We start from the raw sequence: 27,680 nt of genomic DNA, 5'->3' as shown, positions 1-27,680 counted from the left end.
GAGGACCAGGTCCTCTCTACAGATCGGTCATGGTGTTTTTATCAAAACTACAAAACTAAAGTGGTGAAAAGTCAGACATGGTGTTTTTTGTCAGAACTGAAGTGATTTATTTATTTATTTAAGTGATGAGAAGAAAGACAAAACATTATTTATAATGCCAACTTTCAGAATATTTTCATTGTCATTTACTACCTTTCAAAGACTGTCGACCTTTCTGACTGACCTTCCAAAAATGACTTTTGTTGTACTCAGGACAGGACAGTGATTTATAGATATATACAATTAAATATATAGCATACGCGTAGAACATTCTACTATTCTAGAGTGTAGGTGCTATATTGTCCTGTTTTGAACATGTTTTCAAAAGACACATCAACCTACTCTCATAGTGATACAATAGTGCTTATTCCTTGTATTACTATGTCTTCTTCTACGCGAAGAAATTGGTTTTAGTTTGTGTTCAATGACCTGTTCAAGGATGTTTCAAAACGTCTGAAACACCCATTGTTGTCCTTTTTTCGCACAAAAATGTTTTTCAATAGACCAACCATCACTCTCTTTCAATAACTTCGAATTGTTTGTCTTTGAACGTTGTCCAAATCCCTATTATATGATTTCACCTATGGCACCGTCTAGACTAGCATGAAGGTGTATTCGACAGAATATTTTTTTGCTGTATGATGCCCGCATAAATAATTTCCACTAAACTTGGGCAGTACAGTTTAGTATGAAATTTATATTTGACTACACTCTTAACAAATAACGGGACTGATCAATTTATAAATTGAAAATTTGGTCAAGTCATAATAAAACAAATAAGATGACAATATGATAGTAAAAAAATAATAATGAAAGAGATAAAATGAAAATAAAAGAGAAGGAAGATGAAGATAAATTAATAACAAATGAGATAATTATATCTTGCTGTAAAAAATATGTCTATGGATTTAAAACGCAGTCAAAAATTGTCATAGAATCCTTTATTTTTAAAGGGCACTTTTTTAAAATACAATTTTTTATTGTGGTTTAATGATTAATAGCCCTAAAAGAAGAGTGAATATCTATGGAGTTGACTATGGATTTCCGTTTAATAATAATAATTTATTCATTAGCATTTGAACAATTAATTTTCATCTGTAAAAATATATCTATCAGTCTTTGGATCAAATTATTAAAATTTTAGTATTCTATTAAATTTATTGCAAATTTTATAATCATCCAGCTTGTTTCAGCTTTGTGTAAGAGCTTGTTCAAATGACAGCGATTTACGCTTGATTAGAAATACCACTTGTAACGAATAATTTTGAGTTATTTAAGCAAATTTGGAACCATTGAAGACACACAAACTTGTGTAACCAGATACGCTATTGTTAGGAACCATTCTATAAAATATCATCCTCAATCTACCATAGATATCATGCATGAGTTTAAAATCACTTCCCGGAGTTTCGGAACCCACCTAAGCTCTAGGTCTACTAATCTCTCATCATCCGTCTCGGTGGGTTTTCGTTTATGCGTAAACTTCCGATTTCGACGACGACAGGCATTATTGTCTGATGTCATTCATATTGTCCAAAATTCAAAAGTGCTAAAACAGATGATCAAAATTACTTTTCGTCTAAAAATTGTATCTATTATCCAAAAATCAAAACATTTATACTAGTAGTTCTGTGAACAGAGGACCTCACGCACTATTCTCATCCACAAGTACCTGATTGCAACTATAGACCTTATGGAAATACAGCAATAGACTGGCTTCTCCACACATCTGTGTAATCACTTGCCAGCTGATTTATGATGAATAATACTATAGTCTGATTTTTACTCTAATATTGGCGTATGAAGGAGGCTCCTTTTTCCTTTTATATTATCCTTGAAATGCAAAAATTCCAAAAACCTTGTATATACGTCGATGCGCAATTAAAAAAGGAACATACCGGTCAAATTTCATGAAAATCTATTACCGCGTTTCGCCGTAAATGCGCAACATATAAACATTTTAACATTAAGAGAAATGACAACCGGCGACTTGAATCTTAGACCTCACTTCGCTCGGTCAACTAATATCAATATATTGCCATTCAAAAGTATAAACCGAACCTCCACATTTAAAACATGATTAAACAGAATCTTTTAGGTTATTTAGAAAAAGTTAAATCTACCAAATCTGAGATCCTCACCCTGTCGCGATCGAAGACGGCATTTACGCACAAAATAAACCCACGTTTACCCGCACGCACAAGCCTAAATCTCAGGCATCATCTTCAGACAAGAAATCTAGATGTCTAAATGAAATTATAGAATTTGGTGACGATAAAATTGAAAACGGCTTGGAAGTAATATTATTATATTATAACAAATACTATGATAGGATTAGAACGAACAATATCAAGCCTTCTGAGCAAGACATTCATCATCCCCACTTTCCTCAGTTTTCTTATCAGACTTCAATGTGATGAAGTTGATAATTGCCTCGCAGCCTGGGAACAACTTGTACTTGACATCGATGATTGGTCTATTATCAATACCGGAGGTGACGGCCGGTTCATTGAGCGCCATTGCCTCAACATTGCATTTGCTCAGTGCGTCCAGCTCACAACGTGCTACTTTCAAACTGCCTTTAAAAGCATTGTTCACCTGAAACAGAAATGCATAAAGATGGAAAAATTAATAATTATAAATCAATTACAATCGATGATGTACTTGTATGAATCAATAACGAATTAATAATAATAATTAATTAATAGACCGAACGAAGTGAGGTCTAAGATTCAAGTCGACGGTTTGGCATTTCTCTTAATGTTTGAATGTTTATATGTTCCGCATTTACGGCGAAACGCAGTAATAGATTTTCATGAAATTTTACAGGTATGTTCCTTTTTAAATTGCGCGTCGACGTATATACACGGTTTTTGGAAATTTTGCAATTCAAGGATAATATAAAAGGAAAAAGGAGCCTCCTTCATACGCCAATATTAGAGTAAAAATCTGATGTGGCGCACTCACACAACTTTCCTTGCCGTTATGAAAATTGATCACCTGACGCTAGTGTTCTCCCGCATCTCAAGTCTACTATTCAAAGATATGAGACAGCTGGTGATAGGACAATAACGCTGGAGACACACGAGGTCTGCTATCTCTTCGAAGTGAATGATTTAATAGAATCAACAGTTGCCAACAGTTTGCAATTGAATAATCTTATTTTCTCACATTTCGAGATATTTTTAATTTTAGGTGAAAATGTTACTGAACAATAATTGTAGAGATTTTCATGCTCAATCTTTTCCACACGAAATTTTTTGTTTAAATTGTATTTGAAGCCTGATAATTGAGAATCTAAAATCAAACTTTGCATAGATGGGGCGGAGCTCCTGAAAGTTTTACAGATATGGGACTTGTTGCAGTTGATAGAGCTTATCAATGACTATTTCAGGTATGAATTTGTTCAAAATCGTTGGAGCCGTTTTCGAGAAAATCGAGAAAAACCCTGTTTTTGACAACATTTTCGCCATTTTAGCCGCCATCTTGGATTGCATTTGATCGAAATTGTTCGTGTCGGGTCCTTATAGTGTATGGACCTTACGTTCCAAATTTCAAGTCATTCCGTTGAATGGGAGATGAGATATCGTGTACACAGACGCACATACACTCATACACACACACACACACACACACACACAACACACACACACACACACACACACACACACACACACACACACACACACACATACAGACCAATACCCAAAAACCACTTTTTCGGGGACCTTGAAACGTATAGAAATTGGGGTAACTTAATTTTTTTCGGAAAGCAATACTTTCCTTACCTATGGTAACAGGGCAAGGAAAGTAATAATTATTTAAATAACTAGTAGTTCTGTGAACAGTAGACCTCACGCAGTATTCTCATCCACAAGTACCTGATTGAAACTATAGACCTTATGGAAATACAGCAATAGACTGGCTTCTCCACACATCTGTGTAATCACTTGTCACTGATTTATGATGAATAATTCTATAGTCTGATTTTTACTCTAATATTGGCGTATGAAGGAGGCTCCTTTTTCCTTCTATATTATCCTTGAAATGCAAAATTTCCAAAAACCTTGTATATACGTCGACGCGCAATTAAAAAAGGAACATACCTGTCAAATTTCATGAAAATCTATTACCGCGTTTCGCCGTAAATGCGCAACATATAAACATTTAAGAGAAATGCCAAACCGTCGACTTGAATCTTAGACCTCACTTCGCTCGGTCAATTAGAAATCCATAAGCGAGGATGACTCATTTGCTGGATGCATGTGCAAATGAATCTGGAAGAATCGAAATCGATGCGACAATGAGTCATTGAACGAAATACTAGAATAGAAAGGGTTAGGATATAAAACAATGGTCGACAAACTTATGAACCTGTGAGCTAGAATAGCATTTATAAATCTTCTAGTGAGCTACCAAGGATTATTAGACTGAAGAAAGTACACGGTACGCAAAATGAAATTTTCACACTTTTTGCCTCATGAAGATACTAGTGTTGAAATCTACTTATTTCTTAGCAAAAGTTGAAATGTACTTTTCAATGAGAGCAGTGGACCTCTTTTTGATCATCAAGTATTTTCTTGATGTTTGGAGTGTACGTTGTAGCCGCCATTCTGATGTCCAAATGTTTATCAGCCAGTCTTCTCCTATATCGATTTTTTATGAATTTCATATTTAAAAATGATGCTTCACACAAGTATGGTAGGTAGAGCTTTCAACTTCAATGCAACTTGAATAATATTTGGATATTTTTCTTTGGGGCCAAATATTTCCAGTTGTAGAAAGTGATCTGAGAGACAGGTCATTTTGAAAATCCACAAATTCCATTTCAATTGAAGCCTGATCTCCACCAAAATGTTTTACAACACAAGCTGCAAAATCTTCTGCATCGATCTCTACAAAAGAGAATTGATGAATTGTACCATAATATGCTTTTAAAATCTTGAAATCGTTGATCAAACTGTTGTCTCAAGTCTAAAAGAATTGTAACGTATTCTTGGTTATTGCTGCGGTGCCGTGGAGGATTTTCTCGTCATTGATTTTCTTCAGACTGGGGAAATGTTCATATTCGAACTGGACGACATTCTTTTCCCACATCTCGAGCTTTTTGGAAAAAATGTTACAGTTGAAATCATTCCACCAATGTCCTTATCTTTCCCTTGAAGCTGCAAATTCAAATCATTCAACTTCTCAGTTATAGCTGTGTGAAATGCAAAATTTTGTAGCCATGTTGGATCTTCGAGTTCAGTAAGATGCTCACCTCGTTCTTTGAAAAAAATTACCAATACAGGAAGCAACTATTTGAAACTTTGCAAAACTCTGCCTCTGCTAAGCCAACTAACCTCTGTATGAAGCAACAGATCACCATACTGACATTCTAACTCTTCTGTTAATTCTCTAAACAGTCGTCTTTGAAGTGCATGTGCTCTAATCTTATTTACTACTTTGACTACTGTTTTCATTCTTTTGCACGATCATTTCTGTGAGCTACCAAAAACTACCCCACTAGCTACCAGTAGCTCGCGATCGACTGTTTGGCGACCACTGATATAATAGAATAGAATGGAATAGATAATAAGAGAATATTATGTTATCTATTGTAGTCACATCTGAAATCATCAAAAGTATTAACTTTGTAATTTGAATGGAATAAAAAAGTAAATTCATTCACTCATTCTCTTATCGTCCGAACTAGAAATTAATAAAAAAATGTCACTCATTCATTTGCTCATTATCTTATCGGCAGAACTAGAAATTAATATTCTGAGCCAAAAACTTTCAAATTGGCCCGCATGTTCAGTTGGACCTCTAGTTGCGTACTTAAAACGGATCTGAAAAATATTATAAAATACGCATTTCCAACATCAGAATTTCGCCGAGTTCTAGGAAACTAATTCTAGTTCTAGGACAGAGAATGTTTTGATTTGATACGCAGATTCAGCTAGGGTCTGGAAAATTATATTCTAGAAGAGCTTCGAAATAACATCAAATATTTATTTATCACATCGTGTACAAATACTTAACATGAGGAAAGGCACAACAGGCTCATGCCCAAAACTGTTCCATTTCCAATTTATACTATAGGTACTGTCCAAATAAAAATGTTGGTTATGTCACTTTTACTTTTCAAAATACAATTTACGCTCTTCAATACTCAGATAAACGTTCAATATACGCTCAGAATCACAGTTTTCATGCGGTCTTCAGGTTTTTTGGAAAGTGATTGCCAGAACATGATCAAATTGAAAAATGCTCCAGTACGGATTTGAAAAACAATCCAATGTTTCGTCAAAAGTGAATAAATGGATAGACTGATTTATTTCCAAAAAAGTTAATTTTTCATAGCTTTGAAAATATCAAATTTACAAACCATAAAATTGAGATAGAATTAATAATGGCCTCACTGTATTCTACAGATTTAGTTTCACTCATTGCCATAGTTCCTATTGTTAGCAAAATCATTGAAATGTGTGTATTAATTCAGCTTTATGAGTATTTTACATCTAAGGGTTTATTGTATTGCCATCAATATGGGTTTAGACCAAAGCATTCCACAGTGATGGCGATTGAATCTGTGGTCAATGAAATACTGAAAGGCTTTGAAAAGAAATAAGTAACTGGTGCGAAATTGATAGATTTGAGCCGGGCTTTTGAGAGTATCCACCATGAAAAATTGTTGGATAAGTTAAACTTCTATGGTGTTAAAAATAAGGAACTTAAACTTATCCAATCATACCTAATTGATAGGAAACAGAAAGTTGTGGTCGCTGACACCTTGGAAAATTCTCAATATGAGGAAGTACTAGCAGGTGTTCCTCAAGGCTCCGTACTTGGACCGTTTCTGTTTCTGGTTTTTATGAATGACCTTCAGTACAATGATCACACTTTACCTGTGCTCTATGCAGACGATACCACTCTGATTAATTCTAATGTAAGTAGGAGGGTTGTACGGATGCTGAACCAATCCTATGTTGATGCAAAGCAATGGTTCACTTCAAACGACTTGTGCATTAATGAGAGCAAGACAGAAGAAATATTCTTCTCACTCAATAATAATGTATTAGCAGATGTTGGTGTCACCTCTGTTAAGCTATTGGGTATGAACTTGGATTCAAAGCTTGATTGGCATGTGCATATCACGGAATTATGTAAAAGACTGGCTAGAGTTATATTTTTGCTCCGAACATTAAAATTCTGTGTTAGCCATCAAGTTTTAAAAACCACTTATTTTGGATTGTTCCATTCTATTCTATCATATGGTGTTTACCTTTGGGGGAACTCAACCCATAGCATCAGGGCATTTTTGTGGCAGAAAAAAGCGATTAAGAATCATAAGTAAATCAGAGAAGCTTTTAGACAGCTGAATATTATGACCCTACCGGCACTTTTCATTCATCAAAATCTGTTACAGGTGAGACAAAAAATTTCCAGTTTTGATACCCAGTCAAATACCCACAATTTCAATACTAGGAATAGGGAAAATTTAACAGTGCCTCACGTTCGACTGAGGAAAACTTACAAAAGCTATTATTTCCAGCAAATAAAACTATTTAACAGGCTGCCGCTAGAAATTAGAGCGCTTCCAGTTGGTCGTTTCAGGATGGCAGTTAGCAAGTAACTGGGTTACATCTAAGTCCCTCTATGTACAGTGCAAGAGTTTCTTGAAGGTGATATTTTTATTAATGTATAGCAGAGTAGAGTTTGTATAAGTATTTTTCATAAAATAAGCATACTATAATAATGATACACTTGTGGTACAGTGTTGAGTGTTTTAGTTAGTTTTGTGTTTTGCTTTTTTGTTTGACTGTATTCGGTTGATTCAGTTGTTGGTTGTATAGTCACTTGGTAATCTTTTGTTTGTATTGTGATTTCCGCCAGTGATATGATTATGTTACTTTTATTGTACTGTTTGTATTGTGACTTTTGCCTATTACTGCACTGTTTATGTTTATTGGCAATAAAAAATATCTTATATCTTATATCTCACTCCAAATTGACAACCAACCAATAAAAGTGGGGCCATGCAAGTAAATATGGGAAAATAGCGAGTATACAAGGGTCATTTTTTCAACCTCCAATCATGATTTTCATAGAGCTAAACAGCTTGTCATCTTCACTAAACGCCCTGGTACGGCCAGATCGTCAATTGTCGAGTTATTGTCGGCCAGAAACATGGCCGCGTCATTCGAGTCTCCGCCAAGTGCTAGTTATGAATCTTTAAAGATGTTTGCAAGAAGTAATAGTTTGGCATGAATCTAACAAAGGAATATTCAAGTTTGAGCAGGAAACGTTATGAGTGATGAGTGTGAATTGTGAATGCTCTCGGAAAATTGAAATGACTTCCAGAATCGTTGTGATGCATGACAATTCGGGCTCACAGTGCTGGTGCGACCAAACGGCTTCTCCAACAAATCAAACCGGATGATTTCGATAATCCACCATACAAACCTGACTTCACCACTAGTAACTTATACTTTTTACCCCAAAATCAAGACATGACTTTGAGGGCTGAGCTTTTAAACTGACGAGGAAATCAAAAACAACGGCATAGCCCAATTGAACTCATTTGGCGGCTGCGATTTATGAAGGGTTTTGGTAGGCTAGTCCACTAATATGACAAATGCCTCAACCTTCACGACAATTACGTTGAAGAATAATCATAAATGTAAAATTACTTCACCTTTTTGGGCTACTTTATTAAAATTAATAAAAACAATATAAAAAAACTAGTCGTTGAAATGTTTCAAATAAAAAGGGTACAACATGTTTTATATTGTTTATATATTAATAATGTAAGTAACCTTCAGTGGAAAAATTATTCGTCTTTCACTTATATGGCCAATCGGAGGTTGAAAAAATTAACCCCGTACATACCACAAATAAAAAGTTTCAAGTACTAAAAGTATTTTATACAGAGTGAGCCATATGGGAACCCTTCAATAAGTTGGAGACTGTTGTCGATATAATAGCCTACTGTAACTTTCAGGATAAGTTATTGATCAAATACTCTACCTTTTGACGTACAACTGAATTTCAATCCCTCATAAGGGGGGTGACTTAGGAGTTGAAACTCGAATATTTTAAATGTAAACACCCATTGTGTGGTACATCATTTTAAAGGCCTTTTTGAAACAAGAAAGATGGCATCGATAAAAGTGTTCTATGATACTTGTATCCAAAATGGCAGCTGAATAAAGTTTTAGTATTTAAAGAAATGAGGGATTGTAACTCGAATATTTTGAATGTGAATACCCATTGTGTGATACATCATTTTCAAGGTCTTTTCAAAACAAGGAAGATGACATCAATAAAAATGGTCTATGATAATTGTATCCAAAATGGCAGCTGATTAAAGTTTTAGGGCCGGTTTCCAAGCTCGGGATTTTAGGTAAGTCCTAGGCTTTGAACAGCTGGAGTCAGAAAATTGGTTTTCCAAAACGGGGCGTAGTCGCAGTCATTTTCATAGTTACGTTTGAATTGAATTTCGAAAAACTAGAAAATTGAACACAAAATAAAATAAAGAGAAAATAGTGTAAAGTTTGAATTATTTAGGAATGTCTAATTTCGTCAAGGAAAAACGTTTCCAATTATAGAAATGAGAAAATAAAAACTACGACTACTGTTATAGAAGCTGCGACTACGCCCCGTTTTGGAAAGCCAATTTTCTGACTCCAGCTGTTTAAAATCTAGGACTTAGCTAAATCCCGAGCTCGGAAACCGGCCCTAAAACTTTAATTAGCCGCCATTTTGTATACAAGTATCATAGAAAATCTTTATTGATGTCATCTTTCTTGTTTTGAAAAGGCCTTCGATATGATTTACCATACAATGAGTGTTTACGTTTGAAATATTTTTAGTTACAACTTCTCATTTTTTCAAAAACTAAAATTGCAATAAGCCGCCATTTTGGATACAAGCATCATAGAACTTTTTTATTGATGCCATCTTTCTTGTTTTGAAAAGGCCTTTAAAATGATGTACCATACAATGGGACATTGGTATGTACCATACCTAAGGCTAGGGGATGGTAGGCACACACCAGTTAGTCAAGACAAGACATGATCAGACACGTTTAGTCACAATACTTCACATAGTTGCTTATGAAGACATGTCTAATTGCAATGACTAATCGGTGTGAGTTGCGTCATAAGCGACCATGTGAAGTATTGTGACTAATCGTGACTAGTCTTGTCTTCACTAACTGATGTGTGCCCACCCTAAGTCATCCCCTTTATGATGTGTTGAATTTCAGTTGTACGTCAATAGGTGGAGTATTTGACCAATAACTTATCCTGAAAGTTACAGTATTATATCTACAACAGTCTCCAACTTATTGAAGGGTTCCCATACATATGACTCGCTCTGTATTAAATCATTAGTAGTCTACCCTAGTACTTGATACATTTCATTTGTGGTATGTACGAGGTTCATTTTTTTCAGCCTCCGATTGGCCATATAAGTGAGAGAGAATAATATTTTCACTGAAGGTTACTTACATTTATGTAGGACTAGCCGTCAGGCTCGCGTCGCTCGCTATATCCGTCTAGCAATGGGGCAAATGAGATCAGCGGGCTCGCTTCGCTCGCCTGCATTTTTCATTTGAGCATGCTTCATTCTATCAGAAAATCAAAGTACTGAGAAAACGCAGAAAATCTGAGAAAAACGTTGGAAAAACGCTGATTTTGGGCGTATCTTTGATGAAATATTAAAGTCACCTCATCACAAAATTTTTAGACCCTAGCTAAACCTCTGTACCAAATTTGAACATTTTCTGTCTATTATAAAATAAGCTTTCTTAATGAAAGACCTGAGAAAACGCAAAAAACGCTAATTTTGGGCGTATCTTTGGCGTTATTTCTAAATTCCTTCATTTTCTGTCTATTACCTCATGAAAGAACTGAGAAAACGCAAAAAAACCGCTAATTTTGGGCGTATCTTTGGCGTTATTTCGAATTCCTTCTAACACAACATTATTACACCCCAGCTGAGCTTCTGTAGTAAATTTGAACATTTTCTGTTCATTTGTTCTCGATAAAGCTGAGAAAGCGCAAAAAACGCAGATTTTGGGTTTATCTTATCTCTTTTCTTCAGCCGTCTCCCACCGACTAAAACTGCAAAATATTTATTTTGCGACTGCATCTCATCATATTTGTTGTAGCAGAATGATGCTTTTTTATAGCCGTATACCCTTCCTGACGCCAACGCCCTTTATGGACTTGGGATGAAAAAATAGAATAAAAGGTAAAAATAAGGTATTAAAATACTATACCATAAATTTGAGATCTAGTTTATACAGGTCGTCAGTTTGTGGCCAAGACTGTTCAACGAGCGGGCAGTCCCACTTGATTTCGCCCGGATTCTTGTCGATGCGACCGGGCGCCTCCCTGAAGCCACTCCACAGCTCGGAGGCGAAGTGGGGCGCAATTGGGGCCAACATCACTATCTGCGCCGCCAGGGCCCGTTCGTATTCACCACTAAGCGCCACCACGTCTTTGCTGCTTTTCTATAAACAATAATCAAATTAGATTTCATTATTCGATGATATATTTTCTGTAAGAAATAAAGATTTCAACTTTTACTAGTATGGAGGTTAGAAATATCATTTGGATCCAATTAAACCAATTGGACTATTTAGGGCTGGTCTCCGAGCTCGGGATTTAGATAAGTTCTAAACTTCAAACAGCTAGAGTCAGAAAATTGGCTTTCGGAAACGGGGCCTAGTCGAAGTCACAGTCATAGTCACGTTTAAATTAAATTTCGAAAAAAACTAAAAATTGAATAAAATAAAATAGAGAGAAAATAGATTAACGTTTCAGCTATTTTGAATTATTTAGAAATGTTTCATTTCAAGGAAAAACGTTTCCAATTATAGAAATGAGAAAATAAAGATTTATTTTGCTGCAACTATTTACTGCTTTCCCGTTTTGAAAAGCCAATTTTCTGACTCCAGCTGTTTAAAGTCTAGAACTTAGCTGAATCCCGAGCTCGGAAACCGGCCATTAGAGGGTATCCGGAAATAGATTTATCAGCTTTCAGTTTATCTCATTTCAACCAATCGTGTAAAAGACAGTGCACGGTATCATAGGTGCGATATCTCAAATGTGGGAGTATTCCAACTTCTAGTTATTTTTGTTTATTATAAAAAATTATCAACACATTTCAAAATAATATTAATATATTGTCATTTGAAAGCCAGAATCTGATCTCCGAAACCTTTCCTTTTACCTTTTAAACCGAATTGAACAGAACCTTTCACCAGAGAAAACTTATACTGTTTTATTCTATGCTTTCACCTATAACCTAATCCAACCTCTCTAACCTTTCCTTATACCTTTAAACGAATTGAACAGAACCTTTTAGGATATTTTCATACAATAGACAAATTGAAACTCTGTTCTGAGGCATTCCCCTAGACAGTGACTGTTATTTTAAATCATGTTTTCGTTTCTTGTTGGGCTGGGTTAGACTAAACGAGCGTTGAGTTGTAGCACTAATTCTGGACCATAGAGCACATAGAAACAATCCGACATCTAAGAAGCATAAAAAATTATGTATCTAGAAGTGTATTGATCCAATTATTTCCGTAACGTGGCTAGGAAGGCAACATACCAACGACACTTCAACCACCTAGCACTAAAACTCCACAATTTACTTCCTGTACACATCAAGATAATAGAAAACTCAACAAAATTTAAATGCGCCGTTAAAAACTGGATCATAAAAACTGGAAGACAAGACATAATATAGAAAACATAATTACGAACAATATGTGAGCTCACTTACCCAATGTATTTGCACCCACAATCTAAATTTAATGTATAACTACTACACCTGCTCTAGAACATGGGTTTCCCATAGTTGAGTAGGTTAATTTCCGAAAAATGCAATTTATTTATATTTTTAGTAAATTTAATATAATATTGTATTTTTGAATATTAGGTACATTTTATTGATTAGATTGTTTATTTGTATATATGTATTTGTATTAATGCTAGTTCTCATGACGTCGAAGCTTTTAAACTGGCTTTATCCAGATTTTTATTAGTCTTTGTTCAGAACAAGCACTCGCTTTAAAACACAAATCTATAGGTGCGTACAGATATACGCGCCGCGAACATGAGCAATTCACTTTTAATCAGCTGATGCCAAGCTTCTTATATCTGCATCTTATCGTTTCTGTAAAAATACAGATATAGTCAGCTGATTAAAAGTGAATTGCTCATGTTCGCGGCGCGTATATCTGTACGCACCTTTAAAATAACCGAGAGAGAACATGCTCAACCAAACACTGTTCTTTCCTAGATTTTTTATAGAATAATATTGCCCCAAAAAAGGTTTAAACACCTCCAAAAATCACCATTAAGAAGTCTAATAATGTATCAACCAACTTGGAAATTTCATATTTAGAGGGTTCGGTAGGAGTAGTGGGGAGCTTGACAGGTCGGAACTTTGGCAAAAATTTTTTTTTTGTGTAGTTTTTCATTTGTTAATATTTTATTATTTGTAGTTGTTCCTAGATCTATGATTGAATTCATTTTGTAAATATAATAATTTAAATAAAATTAACAAGAAGACACATACCGAAAGAACCAATCATTGGGAATTTTATTTATTACCTACTTACAGAAATAGCATATTGTTGCTTCCCATACATGGAGTGGACGAATTTTCATAATTCACTCAAGATATAATTGGATCTGGAGATCTTGAATGATCCAATAACCTCCCAAAATAAATTTATAGCACTTTCGTGATATTTTTATAGCTTATTTGCACAAGTGTGGGGAGTCCGATCCCACAAGGTGACAAACTATCACATACGTTAACTGAAAAATACTTCAATAAGGTTCTCTAATCAAACGAAGTATTATGATCATTTTGGTGCCTGAGTATCGACTGACCTGTCATCATTTCATGCTTGATTTGCATGGGAGATATTTATCTATTTGTCATATTTTATTATTATGTAACAAGATAATTTGATAGTTTTGTTTCTCACATTAAGAATCTCAAATGGGAAAATATTGAAAACTTGAATCATGAGTTAGTCCAGTTAGACACACAAAGATTTTTGGACGTACGATTTTTGTCATCCTTTCAAATTCTATTAGATTAAACATAACTTACACATCATGTGTTAGTCTGTCAAGTTCCAATCAATCTGGTTGTAGAGATTATGGATCGGTTTCCGAGCTCAGGATTTGGCCAAGTTCTAGACTTTGAACAGCTGGAGTCAGAAAATTGACTTTCCCAAAAGATAATCTTTATTTTATCATTTCTATAATTGGAAACATTCCTAAATAATTCAAAATAGCTGAAACTTCACACTATTTTCTCTTTATTCCATTTCGTGTTCAATTTTCTGGTTTTTTGAAATATAATTTAAATGTGGACTGTGACTACGCCCCGTTTCGGAAAGCCAATTTTCTGACTCCAGCTGTTAAAAGTCTAGAACTTGGCCAAATCCCGATCTCGGAAGCCGGCCCTATAAGGACGGCAAAAATCGTACGTTTAAAGATCAATGTGTGTGTAACTAGACTATGTATGTAAGGACATAACTTACTTATGCATGTGTGATATCATAATAAACCATTCCTTGAGTTGCATGAGATTGAATCATGAATTATTGCATCATGAGTAAGGGATTAGCTTACTTCTTCAATGTTGTTTTCTACTGTTTACTATTAAATCACTTTTTGGACCTGCTAAAAGATCTCGTTGTCATACATAGTAAATGGAAAAATCTGGTGTGGCGCACTAACACAACTTTCCTTGCCGTTATGAAAATTTATCACTTGACGCTAGTGTTCGCGCGCATCTCAAGTCTAATTATAAACAAAGATCTGAGCCAGCTGGTGACAGGACAATAACGCTGGAGACATACGAGGTCTGCTATCTTTTCATAGTAAACCATTTAATAGAATCAACAGTTGCCAACATTTTGCAATTGGATAATCACATTTTCTCGAATTTGGAGCTTATTTTCAATTTTAAGTGAAAATGTTACTCAACATTAATTGTAGAGATTCTCATGCTCAATCCTTTCAACTTTGAATTTTTTGTTTAAATTGTATCTGAAGCCTGATAATTTGGGATTTGAAATCAAACTTTGCATAGATGGGGCGGAGCTCCTGAAATTTTTACAGATATGGAACTTATCAATGACTATTCTAGGTATAAATTTAATCAAAATCGTTGGAGCCGTTTTCGAGAAAATCGCGAAAACCCTGTTTTTGACTACATTTTCTCCATTTTAGCCGCTATCTTGAATTGCATTTGATCGAAATTGTTCGTGTCGGATCCTTATATTGTAAGGACCTCAAGTTCTAAATTTCAAGTCATTCCGTTAATTGGGAGATGAGATATCGTGTACACATACATACACACACACACACAGACCAACACCCAAAAATCATGTTTTTGGACTCAGGGTACCTTGAAACGTATAGAAATTTAAAAATTGGGGTACCTTAATTTTTTTTGGAAAGCAATACTTTCCTTACCTATGGTAGTAGGGCAAGGAAAGTGAAAGATCATTTATTGGAGAAATATGACTGCTAGTCGTTGTTTTTGATAACAAAAATAAATTAGCTTACTTATAAATGTGTGATATCATAATAAACCAACCCGTAGGCTTCCGGTGAGTCCTTGCATCTTGGATATGGCTACACTCAACTGATGAGTGTATGAATAGCAAAATGTGGCTCCTTTCAGGTAGAAATTTCTCGAGTCCCAAATAAACGCATCCTGCTCATCGAAAGTATCGCTTTTCTGCAATTCATCTCTAATATTACGAGCTGCCTGGAATTGTCGCACAGTGAGCCAGAGACGATGTTGCCACTTCAGTACTCCAGGGAACGCTTTCAACAAAAGATTTTATTCATCAATACAATTCAAATCAAATCAAAATTTTTCCGCCAAAAATTCAACATTCAACAGTTGTATATTTTCCTCCAAAAATACAACAAAAATATCAGCATTTAAAAATGATACATTATTAATTTTAAACTTAGTTTCACTAAATTATATGAAAATAAAACAAACCTTGTAATTAATTTGACTTGATAATATAGAACTTATAACAATGCTAGGTTTATGAATTAATAATGAGTTGCTGTAATAATAAATAATAAAGGGAAAAGCTTACGTAGGCAGTATATTGCCTGTGCGTAAGCTAGAGTTTAGTTTATAATTCCAAATTTTCTTAAATAACTCAATATTATTCGTTACTACTCATTGACTCTACGGCCCTTGAAGAGCCTTGGCCTCCTCCACAAGCCTTTTCCATGCATCTCTGTCCTGTGCTCGCTGTCTCCACCTTCTGACGCCCAAGGATTGAAGGTCTGCCTCCACGTCGTCCAACCATCTCTTGCGTGGTCGGCCACGCTTTCTTTGTCCCCCTGGTTGCTGATACAGTAACTCATTGATACAGTCAATATTATTCGTTACAAGAGGTAATTGAGGGAAATTTTCTAATCATTTATAAATTCAAGCCATTTAAATTCAAAATTTATAGTTTTAATGTTTAATTTGAACTAAAATTTTATAAAAATTGTACACGTGAAATTCTAACCTCATTTTGGACTTTGTCACCTATAAATTTGGAAGAAAAATAGCAAAGGACTGCCTTATTATTTTATCTGCCAATGCTATTAGATTAGTGTCATTTTCATTGTAAATAAATAAAAAATATTAAGAGACTTGTAGGAAAATTAAAAAGGAAAGAATGAAGATAAATTCATAATCTTAAATATTAATTAGAAGAAAAGCTAATAAAGATAAAATAAAGGATAAAGATAGATTGATAGAAGATACAGAAATTTTAAAGAAGCGGTGAACCAAAAATCAAATTCTTTGAAGTTCGAAGAGGATCAATAAATGAATAAATTATAAGAAATCATTAAATAAATACACATTTATAAATAAATTATAAAGATATGACCGGCCGAGAGCAACAGGCCTAGCCCTAAACTGTTCTACCCACAAATTTCATAAATAGTAAAATTTCCAAAACCTAGGTTATATTTTCTCTCCCAAGTCTTCAATTTCATGTTCAAAATAAAGAAACTAGAAATTATGAATTTGGTAAAGTACTAACACATGAAAGACCGTTTTCACACTTACCGATTTCTCTCAAGGCTTCTTTTTCCAGTCACGCCAAAAACTATTGTAATTTAATAATTATTTTGTTTGTAAAAATATTTCTTGTATTTGGCAATAAATTCATTATTCATTATTCTCGCCGGTACGACAGAAAGCTCTCTGATTGGCTGATTGTCGTTACGCTAACCCAATCAGCCAATCAGAGAGCTTTCTGTCCTGCCGTGCCGAAAAATCTTCATTATTTTATTCTTTATTTACAATGAAGCACAGATCGGGAGAGAAAAACTAGTACCTTGTACTATTTCTCTCCCAAATTCAGGTAACATTAAAAGTCCAAATGAGGTTATGTCTTCTAGATTTCTAAAATCGGTACCTACATATTGTGAAAATGGACAGTGATAGTCCATACTTCTTGTTAAAGAAAACTCTATGATACACTATCATTATTACCACTAACATTAGGGTTAAGTGTAAAAGAGGGCCGGCTTTGCCCTAGCTTCGCCCTCCTAGGTTTTAAATAAAGATAGCTAATCAATCAATCAGTAGGATTTTCCTGTCTACTGATGCCTTCAGTAGGAAATTGTCTCATTTTTTGGTTTTGGTCATAGTAAAAAAAATGACAAATTTCATTTCATTAATTAAATAAACTATGAGTAGCTATGCAAGTAACCCTGAGTAACTATAGTGAGGTCCACGTTATAATGGCAGTGTAGGAAGATAGGAGAAAAACTTTGCCGAATCTCTGTCTTGTCAATGCCTTCAATAGAAGGTAGCTGATACAGGTTTATTGATGTAATATTAACGGTTCATTCTCGTTTAAAATAATCAATTATAATTTATTAAGCAAGAAATTATATTTTTCAATAATTTAATAATGAACTTTCATAATTACGATGAAATTTTTTGTTAATTAATTAGCCTACTAGTAGTTCTGTGAACAGTAGACCTCGCGCAGTTATAAACCACAGTCTCCTCTAATACTGTCCATCAGAGTAAATTCTGTCCTGTCCTGTCGTGTCGGCGAGATAGGTATCGGTGTATAAACGACTAATGGCTGTTTGGGTTGTTGTATCGACAATGCTAATAATTTGATGTAAACAGCTATGCTACTATCATCAAAAGCTTACCGAGATGAAAGCAAAGAAAAGTCGGGAGAAAATACTATGCTATTTCAAGTTATCAATTGCATGGAGTTAATATTCCACATAACAGCTGTTTTTTCACTAAGTTACATTGAGATATTGATTGCATGCAATTTATATTCCACTCGACAGCTGATTTATAATGAATAATTCTATAGTCTGATTTTTACTCTAATATTGGCGTATGAAGGAGGCTCTTTTTCCTTTTATATTATCCTTGAAATGAAAAATTGCCAAAAACCTTGTATATACGTCGACGAGCAATTTAAAAAGTTACATTGAGATATTGAATTGCATGCGTCATTGCATGCAATTAATAATCCACTCGACAGCTGATTAATAATGAATAATTCTATAGTCTGATTTTTACTCTAATATTGGCGTATGAAGGAGGCTCCTTTCCTTTTATATTATCCTTGAAATGAAAAATTGCCAAAAACCTTGTATATACGTCGACGAGCACTATAAAAAGGACATACCTGTCAAATTTCATGAAAATCATTACCGCGTTTCGCCGTAAATGCGGACATATAAACATAAATATAAACAAAATATAAACATAATGAGAAATTCAAAATCGTCGACTTGAATCTTAGACCTCACTTCGCTCGGTCAATTAATTCTACATTGTTAATAATAGTTCATATAATAATAATTCGTTTATTTCACTGCATTTTTACAATAATTGGTAATACAAATACATACATAAACATAATGGTGAACATTACAATTGGTAATACAAATACATACCTTAAGCATAATAATTGAACATAGATAATAATATTAAGCATGTAACAGAAAAAACCACAGTGCATCCCTCTTTAGGCTAAACCTGTGTTGAGGGATGTAACAGAGCTGTTAAAGAGCTCTTAAGAGCTATTAAGAGCTATTAAGCATGTAACAGAAAAAAACACAGTGCATCCCTCTTTAGGCTAAATCTGTGTTGAGGGATGTAACAGGATGTTAAAAGACGATCTGGCAACAGAGCAAAGCGAGAAAGAGATAGCGCTATCTTCTTTGTTGAATGATAGACAAGGATAGCAATACTCTTGTTAATCGAACACTGCCATTATAACGTGGACCTCACTATATGAGTTATTTATGAGTAATATCACAGCCACCTCTAATACAAGGCCGCGGCCTATGATATTGCAACGTCGCAGTGTATGCCTAGAATCTAATACATGATTGGTGAAAAGATTTAAAAAAATACAGCTGATTTTTTTCACCAATCATGTATTAGATTCTAGGCCTACATTGCGACGTTGCAATATCGTAGGCCGCGGCCTTGTATTAGAGGTGGCTATGATAATATTCGTTGTAACTATCTTACTCTGTGAGTTCCAATTGCGATTTGAAGTAGGAGAAACGTCTGCCAGAGTGAGCAGCCTTGTGGAGTCGATTCCATAATCGTTCAGCATTTGCTTTGGATCCACACCGTTGTGCTTCGACTTACTCATCTTCTCCCACGTTTGAACAACGGCTGCTCCTGATCCTTTCTCTACTAACTTTTTACCTAAAATTGGAAAATGAAAGAATTTCTATTATTAATGGTGTTCAATCATTCATGACGTTTTATATTTCACTGCGTTAATGTTATTTGCCACAAACTTGAAGCCACGATCACACATTATGAAAAAGAAACTAAGAGAAATATTAGCAGCAAAATATAAACTAAATCACTTTCTTTATTGAATAGAACAACTAGCAGTAAAATTTCTCCAATAAATGAATTTATTCACTTACTGTGACAACGAGATCTTTCGACAGGTCCGCCATTTTCATGTTTGTCAACCATTGTTATCACAGTAAGTGAATATAACTAGTAGTTCTGTGAACAGTAGACCTCACGCAGTATTCTCATCCACAAGTACCTGATTGAAACTATAGACCTTATGGAAATACAGCAATAGACTGGCTTCTCCACACATCTGTGTAAACACTTGTCAGCTGATTTATGATGAATAATTCCATAGTCTGATTTTTACTCTAATATTGGCGTATAAAGGAGGCTCCTTTTCCCTTTTATATTATCCTTGAAATGCAAAATTTCAAAAACCTTGTATATACGTCGACGCGCAATTAAAAAAGGAACATACATGTCAAATATCATGAAAATATATTACCGCGTTCCGCCGTAAATGCGCAACGTATAAACATATAAACATTAAGAGAAATGCCAAACCGTCAACTTGAATCTTAGACCTCACTTCGCTCAGTCAATTAATTTATTGAAGAAATTTGACTGCTAGTCGTTCTATTCAATAACAAAAATATGATTTAATTAAAGTAAGCAATTCATGATTGATAACAACATTGAAGAATAATATGAATGAACACAAAAATAGTCTAATGTTAGGCTCAACTCACACTTATGCGACTCATGTCGAGAAGAGACTCGACTCTAGTCAAGAGCATGTTTCCAAACAGTGGCGTATCCAGAAAAAAATTTGGGGGGGATCATAAAATTGGAGTAGAAAACACCCAACTTTGAGGGATACACCGGGGGATGTGGGGGTATGGAATACCCCCACCGAAGGGTAATCCGGGGGTCCTCCCCCTCGAAAAATTTTGAAAATATACTTCCAATTTGGTGCGGTTTTACGCAATTTCCACTTGAAAACCAACATTCCATTCAAGTTTTTTTGGTGATCAGTAGACCACTTATTATTTCGATTTTCCCTTGAAAATGTCATAGGCCAATGGGTTTTTGATTACATAACAAATAGAATGGAATGGAGTAGAATTTTATTAGTCATTCAATTGTTAACAAAAAGTGATTTTTTAGAAGGCCTACTCATTATTAGATAACAAGCTAGAATGCTTAAATTTTGGCTCCAATAAAGCACTATTTCAACCAACTTTATAGGCTTAGTTTTAACTTGATTAACCATTTTTTCTAATTCACTTGAGTGTTCAAACTTACATTCTTTTAAGGGGGAGGGTTAAATATAGTTATTTGTATATCTAGAGTGAAAAGTACGACTTTTTCTCCCTGTGGGAAAAAGTTGAAGCCCGAGGCGAAGCCGAGGGCAGCAATTTTCCTGAGGGAGAGAAAGTATTTTTCGCTCGTGATGTACACAACATTTTTCCTCCATCTACATTTTTTATAGAAACTGCAAATAAAATCATTCTAATAACTTACGTATTGGTGACAATGATTCCTAACAACATAACCTAAATCTAGAAAATAAAAACCGGTCGTCTGATTGGCACTGCCGATTGCGCTATCTATCGGCAAAAGTTGTAACAATTATATCAGCTGGGCAGTTACCAAAATGGCTGACTCCAGATCACGCGGTTCAGATTTGAATTTGCAGATCAAAAATATTTGTTGGCTGGTATTTGATGTCCACATGTTTTTTAAATGGAGTCACTTTTCTCCCTAGGGAGTTTTTCTGTTTTTTACTACCGAGAGCGAAAAAGTGACACTTTAGTATTAGGTTTCAGGGAGTAAAGTAAGTACTTTATACAGTAGGTGGAGGAAAAAACATTTTTTACAACTATTAGAGGGATGTGTCCCTCCTGTCCACGGTAGAAACTACGCCCGTTCATTATAACTGTGAAATTTTTGGGGGTACTCTCTAGAAGGAGCTGCTGCAGTTTTTTCTAAGGAAATGCATGGAACTGAATAAACTATAACCAACTAGAACAATATGAGCTCTATTGAATTTCTTTTAATAAGAATTGCTTCACAATAATGGATGGTAAAAAGTGAACTAAATTTGAAGTCCTATCTGGTTTCTCTATCCCCTGTTATCTAGTCCCTATGCACTAAACCACTCACTGTCTGCAAGCAAATAGCTCATTATTATCATTTCTATTGCAGTGCTATTCTATGGTCCCTTATAATATAATATTATTATATTTATTTATTTCATTGGCAATTACAGATCATAATTATAATAAATATAATATGATTGGGAGAAAACAACAGGCATAGTCCAAAACTGTCTTCTCCCAAATTTTAACAAATAAAAGTTTCAAAAAAGAATAAGGTTAAGATTTCACTTTCACTTCAATAAGTCCAATTTCCACTTCAAAACTAATGACTGAACTAAAAATTTTGAATTTTGATATTTAAAAACTGATTAAAAACAAAAATATTTCACTCAAATCTCTACAAATTAGAAATTGTTGAGTAATTTTGCAAAATTTTAAGCCAGAAAAGAAACACAACTTCGCAATTATTTCACTACTTACATAGTACAATCTAACGAAAAAATAGCATTAGATGCTATTTTTTGTGGCTGATCCATCCACAAAAAAATCCAGGTTCAATTTAGGGGGTGGATACATCCCCATATCCTCCTCCCCTGGATACGCCACTGTTTCCAAATGGTGACACTCAGACCAGTCGATTCTAGTCAAGGCGACGTCACTATTTGAAAACACATGCTCTTGACTAGAGTCGAATCTCTTCTCGACCTAAGTCGCGTAAGTGTGATTTGAGCAGTGCCAAGCACCGCTTGCTGTAGTAAAAATTTCTACTCATGTAATGAATAAGTTAATAATCATTTCATTTGTTCACGGACAAGTCATACAAATACGGAAATAGACGAATTAATAAATGAATAAATAAATTTACTCAAAGCCCCATCACTTGAATCTGAAAAGTTCTATAGAAAAGTCGCGATAGACTCATTCATTCATTTTTACTTATTTTCCATTTTTTCTTAAATATACCGTGATTGTTTTTAACAATACCAAAAAACCCTTCAAATATAGAGCCACTAACTTTGGTAAAAACCACATTTCATTTGATCCAGATTAGTGTGTTCAGTGACTGTTTATAGCTTTTGTAAGCAAGATCTGCCTTCACCGAGTATGTAAGGGTGGGAAAATGAAAAACAAGAAATGATCGTACTGGTTTTTGATAATTAAAACAAAACAATAAATTATTTGTACAAAATTAGAATTATAATTAGAAAATAACGAAATAATAATAAACTGATGAAATTTCAAGGGCTACTCGCTTGCTGCTAGTGAAGATTCATTTTGTTGTAGTTATGAAAATTTAAAACAATGACTCAGTAGTCACCTACCTTTATGATAATGCTTCCCAATTTGGCATCCACTGTTGAAACGCGACGTTAATTATTAATTAAAAATAAAAAAAACTGATCTAATGAAGTGGGTTCAGATCCCTTCTTATTCAATAATACAATTCTCTTTAAACTGCTTGAACTGTGACAGAAAACTGCATTATAAAACAAGAACAAAATCTATCCCTTCACCAGAACAGACGGATTTTACTCACAGTCCTAACGAACGAGCTCACACACCACACAAGTAAAATTTTGGGTTTAATATATAACTCAGTCAATGCCAAACATGAAGCCATTTCAAATACATTTTTATTAGTCGCACAAGCGAGCACGTTTGTTATCAAAAACAAAGAGAAGCTACAATAATTTTGATAAACAAAGAAATAAACAATCTTTCTGTCGATGACAAAAAATGTTCAAAGACAAAAACATTGTTCATTAAACTTTCTAAATTAAAACTCTAAAATCCTGATCAATATGAGATAATATATGATTCATATATATGTCCCATATGACCAGGTGACACTTTGCGAAATCTTTTATTATAATTTGATATAAATCATTACAATAAACATACTTCTTGAAATAATAGCATACAACATACTTGTAATATTTCTACAAACTTTGTTGTTTAACCATCTAGGAAACCACAGTTTTACATATTAACGTAAAGGTCTATATTATTATGAACGTTACTTGGTCGAAATTGAGATTTCGTAGCTTGATTGAATCTACTAAGCATGGAAATTTCGACAAATAGTCACTACAGTTTTTGACCATAGCACAATCACATACGGGCACCCCGTCTTTCGGAGGAAACTATATACCCAGTGGCGAGGCGTGGAATACTCCACCGGTCATCGCAGGCCACCCCCACCCCCCAACATTCAAGTGGGTCCAAGTGCCATCTTTTAGGAAATTTAGAAATGCTAGCAAATTGTTGATTTTTGAAGCTTTTGGAGTACGTGAACATTTTCCTCTGAACTCACATACAAAAGGCAGAGAACTGAGAAGAATTCTCTCCAATTTCACCTCTTGTATAATTTTCAGTGTATCCTCACTACCAACTTTCCATTACTAACAACTCTCACTACAACTGGAATTTCTTTCATATTAATAATACTGTTTTCATCTTTCACTTTCTCCATGGTTCACACTTCACATTCACTAATTCATGCACATGAAATACTGTAAAAACACGATTACTAACTCACAGGAATAAGATTAACCTCACTTTTAAAACAATAATATTATTTCAAATGAGCAAATTTCCGTTAAAGCTGTAGAGATGGTGGGATGTGTGAAGGAGGGAGAACGCAGCTACCGAAAACAACCGACAGTAGTCGAGAACGCGCGAAGCCTAAATACATCGCAGCCGGTTGCGATGTATTTCGAGCATTACTTGAATGGTCTGAAACCTGTAGGCTGGGGGCTCTGGCCAAGGACTGGAGGGGGACTGGAGTGATCTGCTTGCCTTCTGCGCTTCATATTCATATTGAGCGTCATACTCATCATATTCTTATAGTTTTTTTCAAGTTTCGGAGTTTTAGAACATAATTTCGGGGTTTGAAGCCTACAAATGTACATTTAAGTGTTGAGGTTATCTTAATATTTTTAGTCCAATTCCTCTACTCATCGCCGCATCAAACGAAGACCGGACGCCTCGCCACTGTATATTCCGTCGGTCCCGACTACCTAAAAAGTAGTTGTCATCTCTCATCATCATCCCTCTCACTCATTACACACGCACAAGCCTAAGAGATTATGTGGGCATCACCCTCAGTATCAGTATTATTATAAATTGAAGTAGATTGAAGACCCTTAGAAGAAGTGCGATATCAACTTGGGAAAGGTGATGATAACTTACCTACTTTCTCCACTTCGTCTTCCTTGATGAATCGGCCGGTACCTTTGACTCGGAAAGTCTTCCCCATCACAATTCCTTGAACCAGCATCCTCTTGAAGGGTTCTTCTCTTTCAACCAACCGATAGAATGCAGAAAATGAGACACGAATCTGGAGTAATAGAGATGCAGTGCAGCTGGAAGAATTAGATCAGACATTTATTCATCTATACAATATCATTCTTTAATCATCATGGATGATTGGGAAAGGAACAAAATACTTGAAGCCCAAAACTGTTCCTTTCCCAAATTTTGATAGAATTAGTCCAGGAGAAGGTTATGTTAAGTTATGACATGTTGTATCTAAGAGGGTTTTCGGCAATTTAATAACTCTCAACAGAAGTATGGGAATGGAGTCATAATAGCTAAACAAAATGCCAGTTGGGATTATTTAATATTTATAATGTGTTATAGCTTTGTAATTGCTAGGAGGAAAGAATAACCTAACGAACAATCGAATCATATTTTTTATTTATTTTTATTTAATCATTCAGAATTACACAACTAACAGAAAGTTCCACAGGCTTATGGTCAAAACAGTTCCAATTCTACTTTATACAACAGTCCAAATGTACGATAGCTGGGTTATGTATCACTTCGATATTATATCTCAGGAATCAGAATTCGGAAGATAATCTCTAAAATTATAAGTTTGTGGTTAAAATTGCTATTTTGATCACTTAAGTTTTTGTTGTAAGGTGGAACTGAAGACTGTTCTATGATATTCGCAGAAATACTTTGCCTCAATGAATTTCGAGTAGGCTATACCTGACAGATATGTACCACATGATGGATCATAATAAAATATGTTTTTAAATGTATGAATTCAGGGCTACTTTATTGTATTTATGAAATAGAATTATAGTACCCTATAAAATTAAAAAAAATATTAAAACAATAATACAAATTGTAACGTAATTACTAGTTTCGGCGATCATACCAAATTATTGAAGATGTTATTTAAAATAACAAAACTATTAGTAAACAAGCAGAAGTCTTCAGAAGTATAAGTAATATTAGCAGAAGTCTTCGGGGTGATTTACAGCATTTATTTAGGATTTTCGTTAAATAATAATTATACACTAATTAGCATTTGAATTAATGCATTCTCTATTTAATTCCATCTGTATTAGTAAACATTTATAACCTGACAATGGTGTGATCACCGAAACAAGTAGTTACGTTACAATTTGTATTATTGTTTTATTAATTTTAAAGGGTACTATAATCCTATTTTATAAAAAATATATGTATATGTTTTGATTAATCTACCGCTAAAAGACTGAAGAGTATGAGGAAAAAGATCAGTCAATACTTATTGAGCTATAATAATTGATTGCTAAGTTGCATGACAAAATGGTTTACAGTATAAACAGGACTTAAACAGCATATGTCTAATCTTATTCAGGCGGGGCGACACATTCCTACAAGGGACTCTCCACCAACCTTTCTAATTTACTTCAAATGTACAGCATTTATTCAATATTTATTTCTTTCATTTACACATACACAAAATCAAAACAATAATTGGGAGAGAGACAACAGAATTAGTCGAAAACTATTTCTCCTCCGAATTTAGATAGTTGATGAGCAGCTTGTACATAGTTGATATTCAATTTCAATTTATTCCAGACAACTTATTTGACATAAGTATTTTAAGTCTAGTATAAGCTGGATGATAATGATGATGGTGCTAGAGATGGAGAGTGAGTTACGATGCATCACTTATATCACTAATTAAATAACACAATATACAAAGACTATGCTAATAAAATTACCAAACTAAACAGTAAGACAAATTATTTTACAACACTAAATTAACTTACTTATAACAAAAATTAACAAAAATTAGTAATTCTGATAATTTTATCTAAACAAACAGGAAGTCAGTTTTACCACATTCATTAAATTCAGTGATTGAGTAAAAAGCCTTGCTCTTTATCCAGTTACCCAATACTGACTTGAACTTCACCAAAGGTACTGCACGGGCACTGGCGTTAAAGAGTTCAATACCTACATAATTATGGCTTTTGTGGATTTTAGTTAGCCTAGAATAAGGTAGATGTATTGTGTGTTTTTTTCTAGTGTTGTGTACATGAATAGATGTTCTGGTTGTAAGTTTATTGATATTTTCTTTAATGTAAGTTATACAGCTATATATGTACAAACTAGGCACTGTCATTATTTTCACTTGTACATCTCTCAACCGATAAGAAAACTAGTAGTTTACTACAATTTGAACGCAGGTTGTAAGGGAGTTCGAATCACATGTGAATCATATCTAGTCAGATCTTGAATTCGTCAATACTCCCAACTTATTGAAACAAATACAACAATTGACCAAATATTGCAATGAAAATATTGCCGACTATCGGCTTCAGTTAACACTCACATTTGCAACATAGACACCCTATACACTGTCTATTATTAGTGTGTTGTTGGGAG

At 34.4% G+C, this 27,680-nt stretch overlaps 1 protein-coding gene across 1 annotated transcript; it reads right to left on the bottom strand.

The window, feature by feature from the left end:
• Positions 1–2,330: 2,330 nt before the first annotated feature.
• Positions 2,331–25,365, bottom strand: LOC120350033 (probable leucine--tRNA ligase, mitochondrial). Its single transcript, XM_039422032.1, has 5 exons — positions 25,200–25,365; positions 19,618–19,800; positions 15,667–15,899; positions 11,309–11,542; positions 2,331–2,637 (listed from the first exon to the last, which is right to left on the bottom strand). Exons 1-5 carry the CDS (start codon positions 25,285–25,287, stop codon positions 2,389–2,391), a joined length of 987 nt encoding a protein of 328 aa, XP_039277966.1. The 5' UTR covers positions 25,288–25,365; the 3' UTR covers positions 2,331–2,388.
• Between the last annotated feature and the right edge of the window lie 2,315 nt (positions 25,366–27,680).

This window comes from Nilaparvata lugens, chromosome 2 (genome assembly GCF_014356525.2).
Source record: "Nilaparvata lugens isolate BPH chromosome 2, ASM1435652v1, whole genome shotgun sequence".
In the NCBI taxonomy this organism is placed as follows: Eukaryota; Metazoa; Arthropoda; class Insecta; order Hemiptera; family Delphacidae; genus Nilaparvata; species Nilaparvata lugens.
The sequence above is the reverse complement of the archived record's forward strand: the minus strand, read 5'-3'. Positions and strand labels throughout refer to the sequence as shown.

Coding starts and splice junctions, on each gene's coding strand:
- LOC120350033 (XM_039422032.1), bottom strand. CDS start 25,287: ATGCTGGTTCAAGGAATTGTGATGGGGAAGACTTTCCGAGTCAAAGGT. Junction 19,801..25,199: donor AGACGAAGTGGAGAAAGTAG/GTAAGTTATCAT, acceptor TTCCAATTTTAG/GTAAAAAGTTAGTAGAGAAA. Junction 2,638..11,308: donor AACTAGATCTCAAATTTATG/GTATAGTATTTT, acceptor TTTCTGTTTCAG/GTGAACAATGCTTTTAAAGG.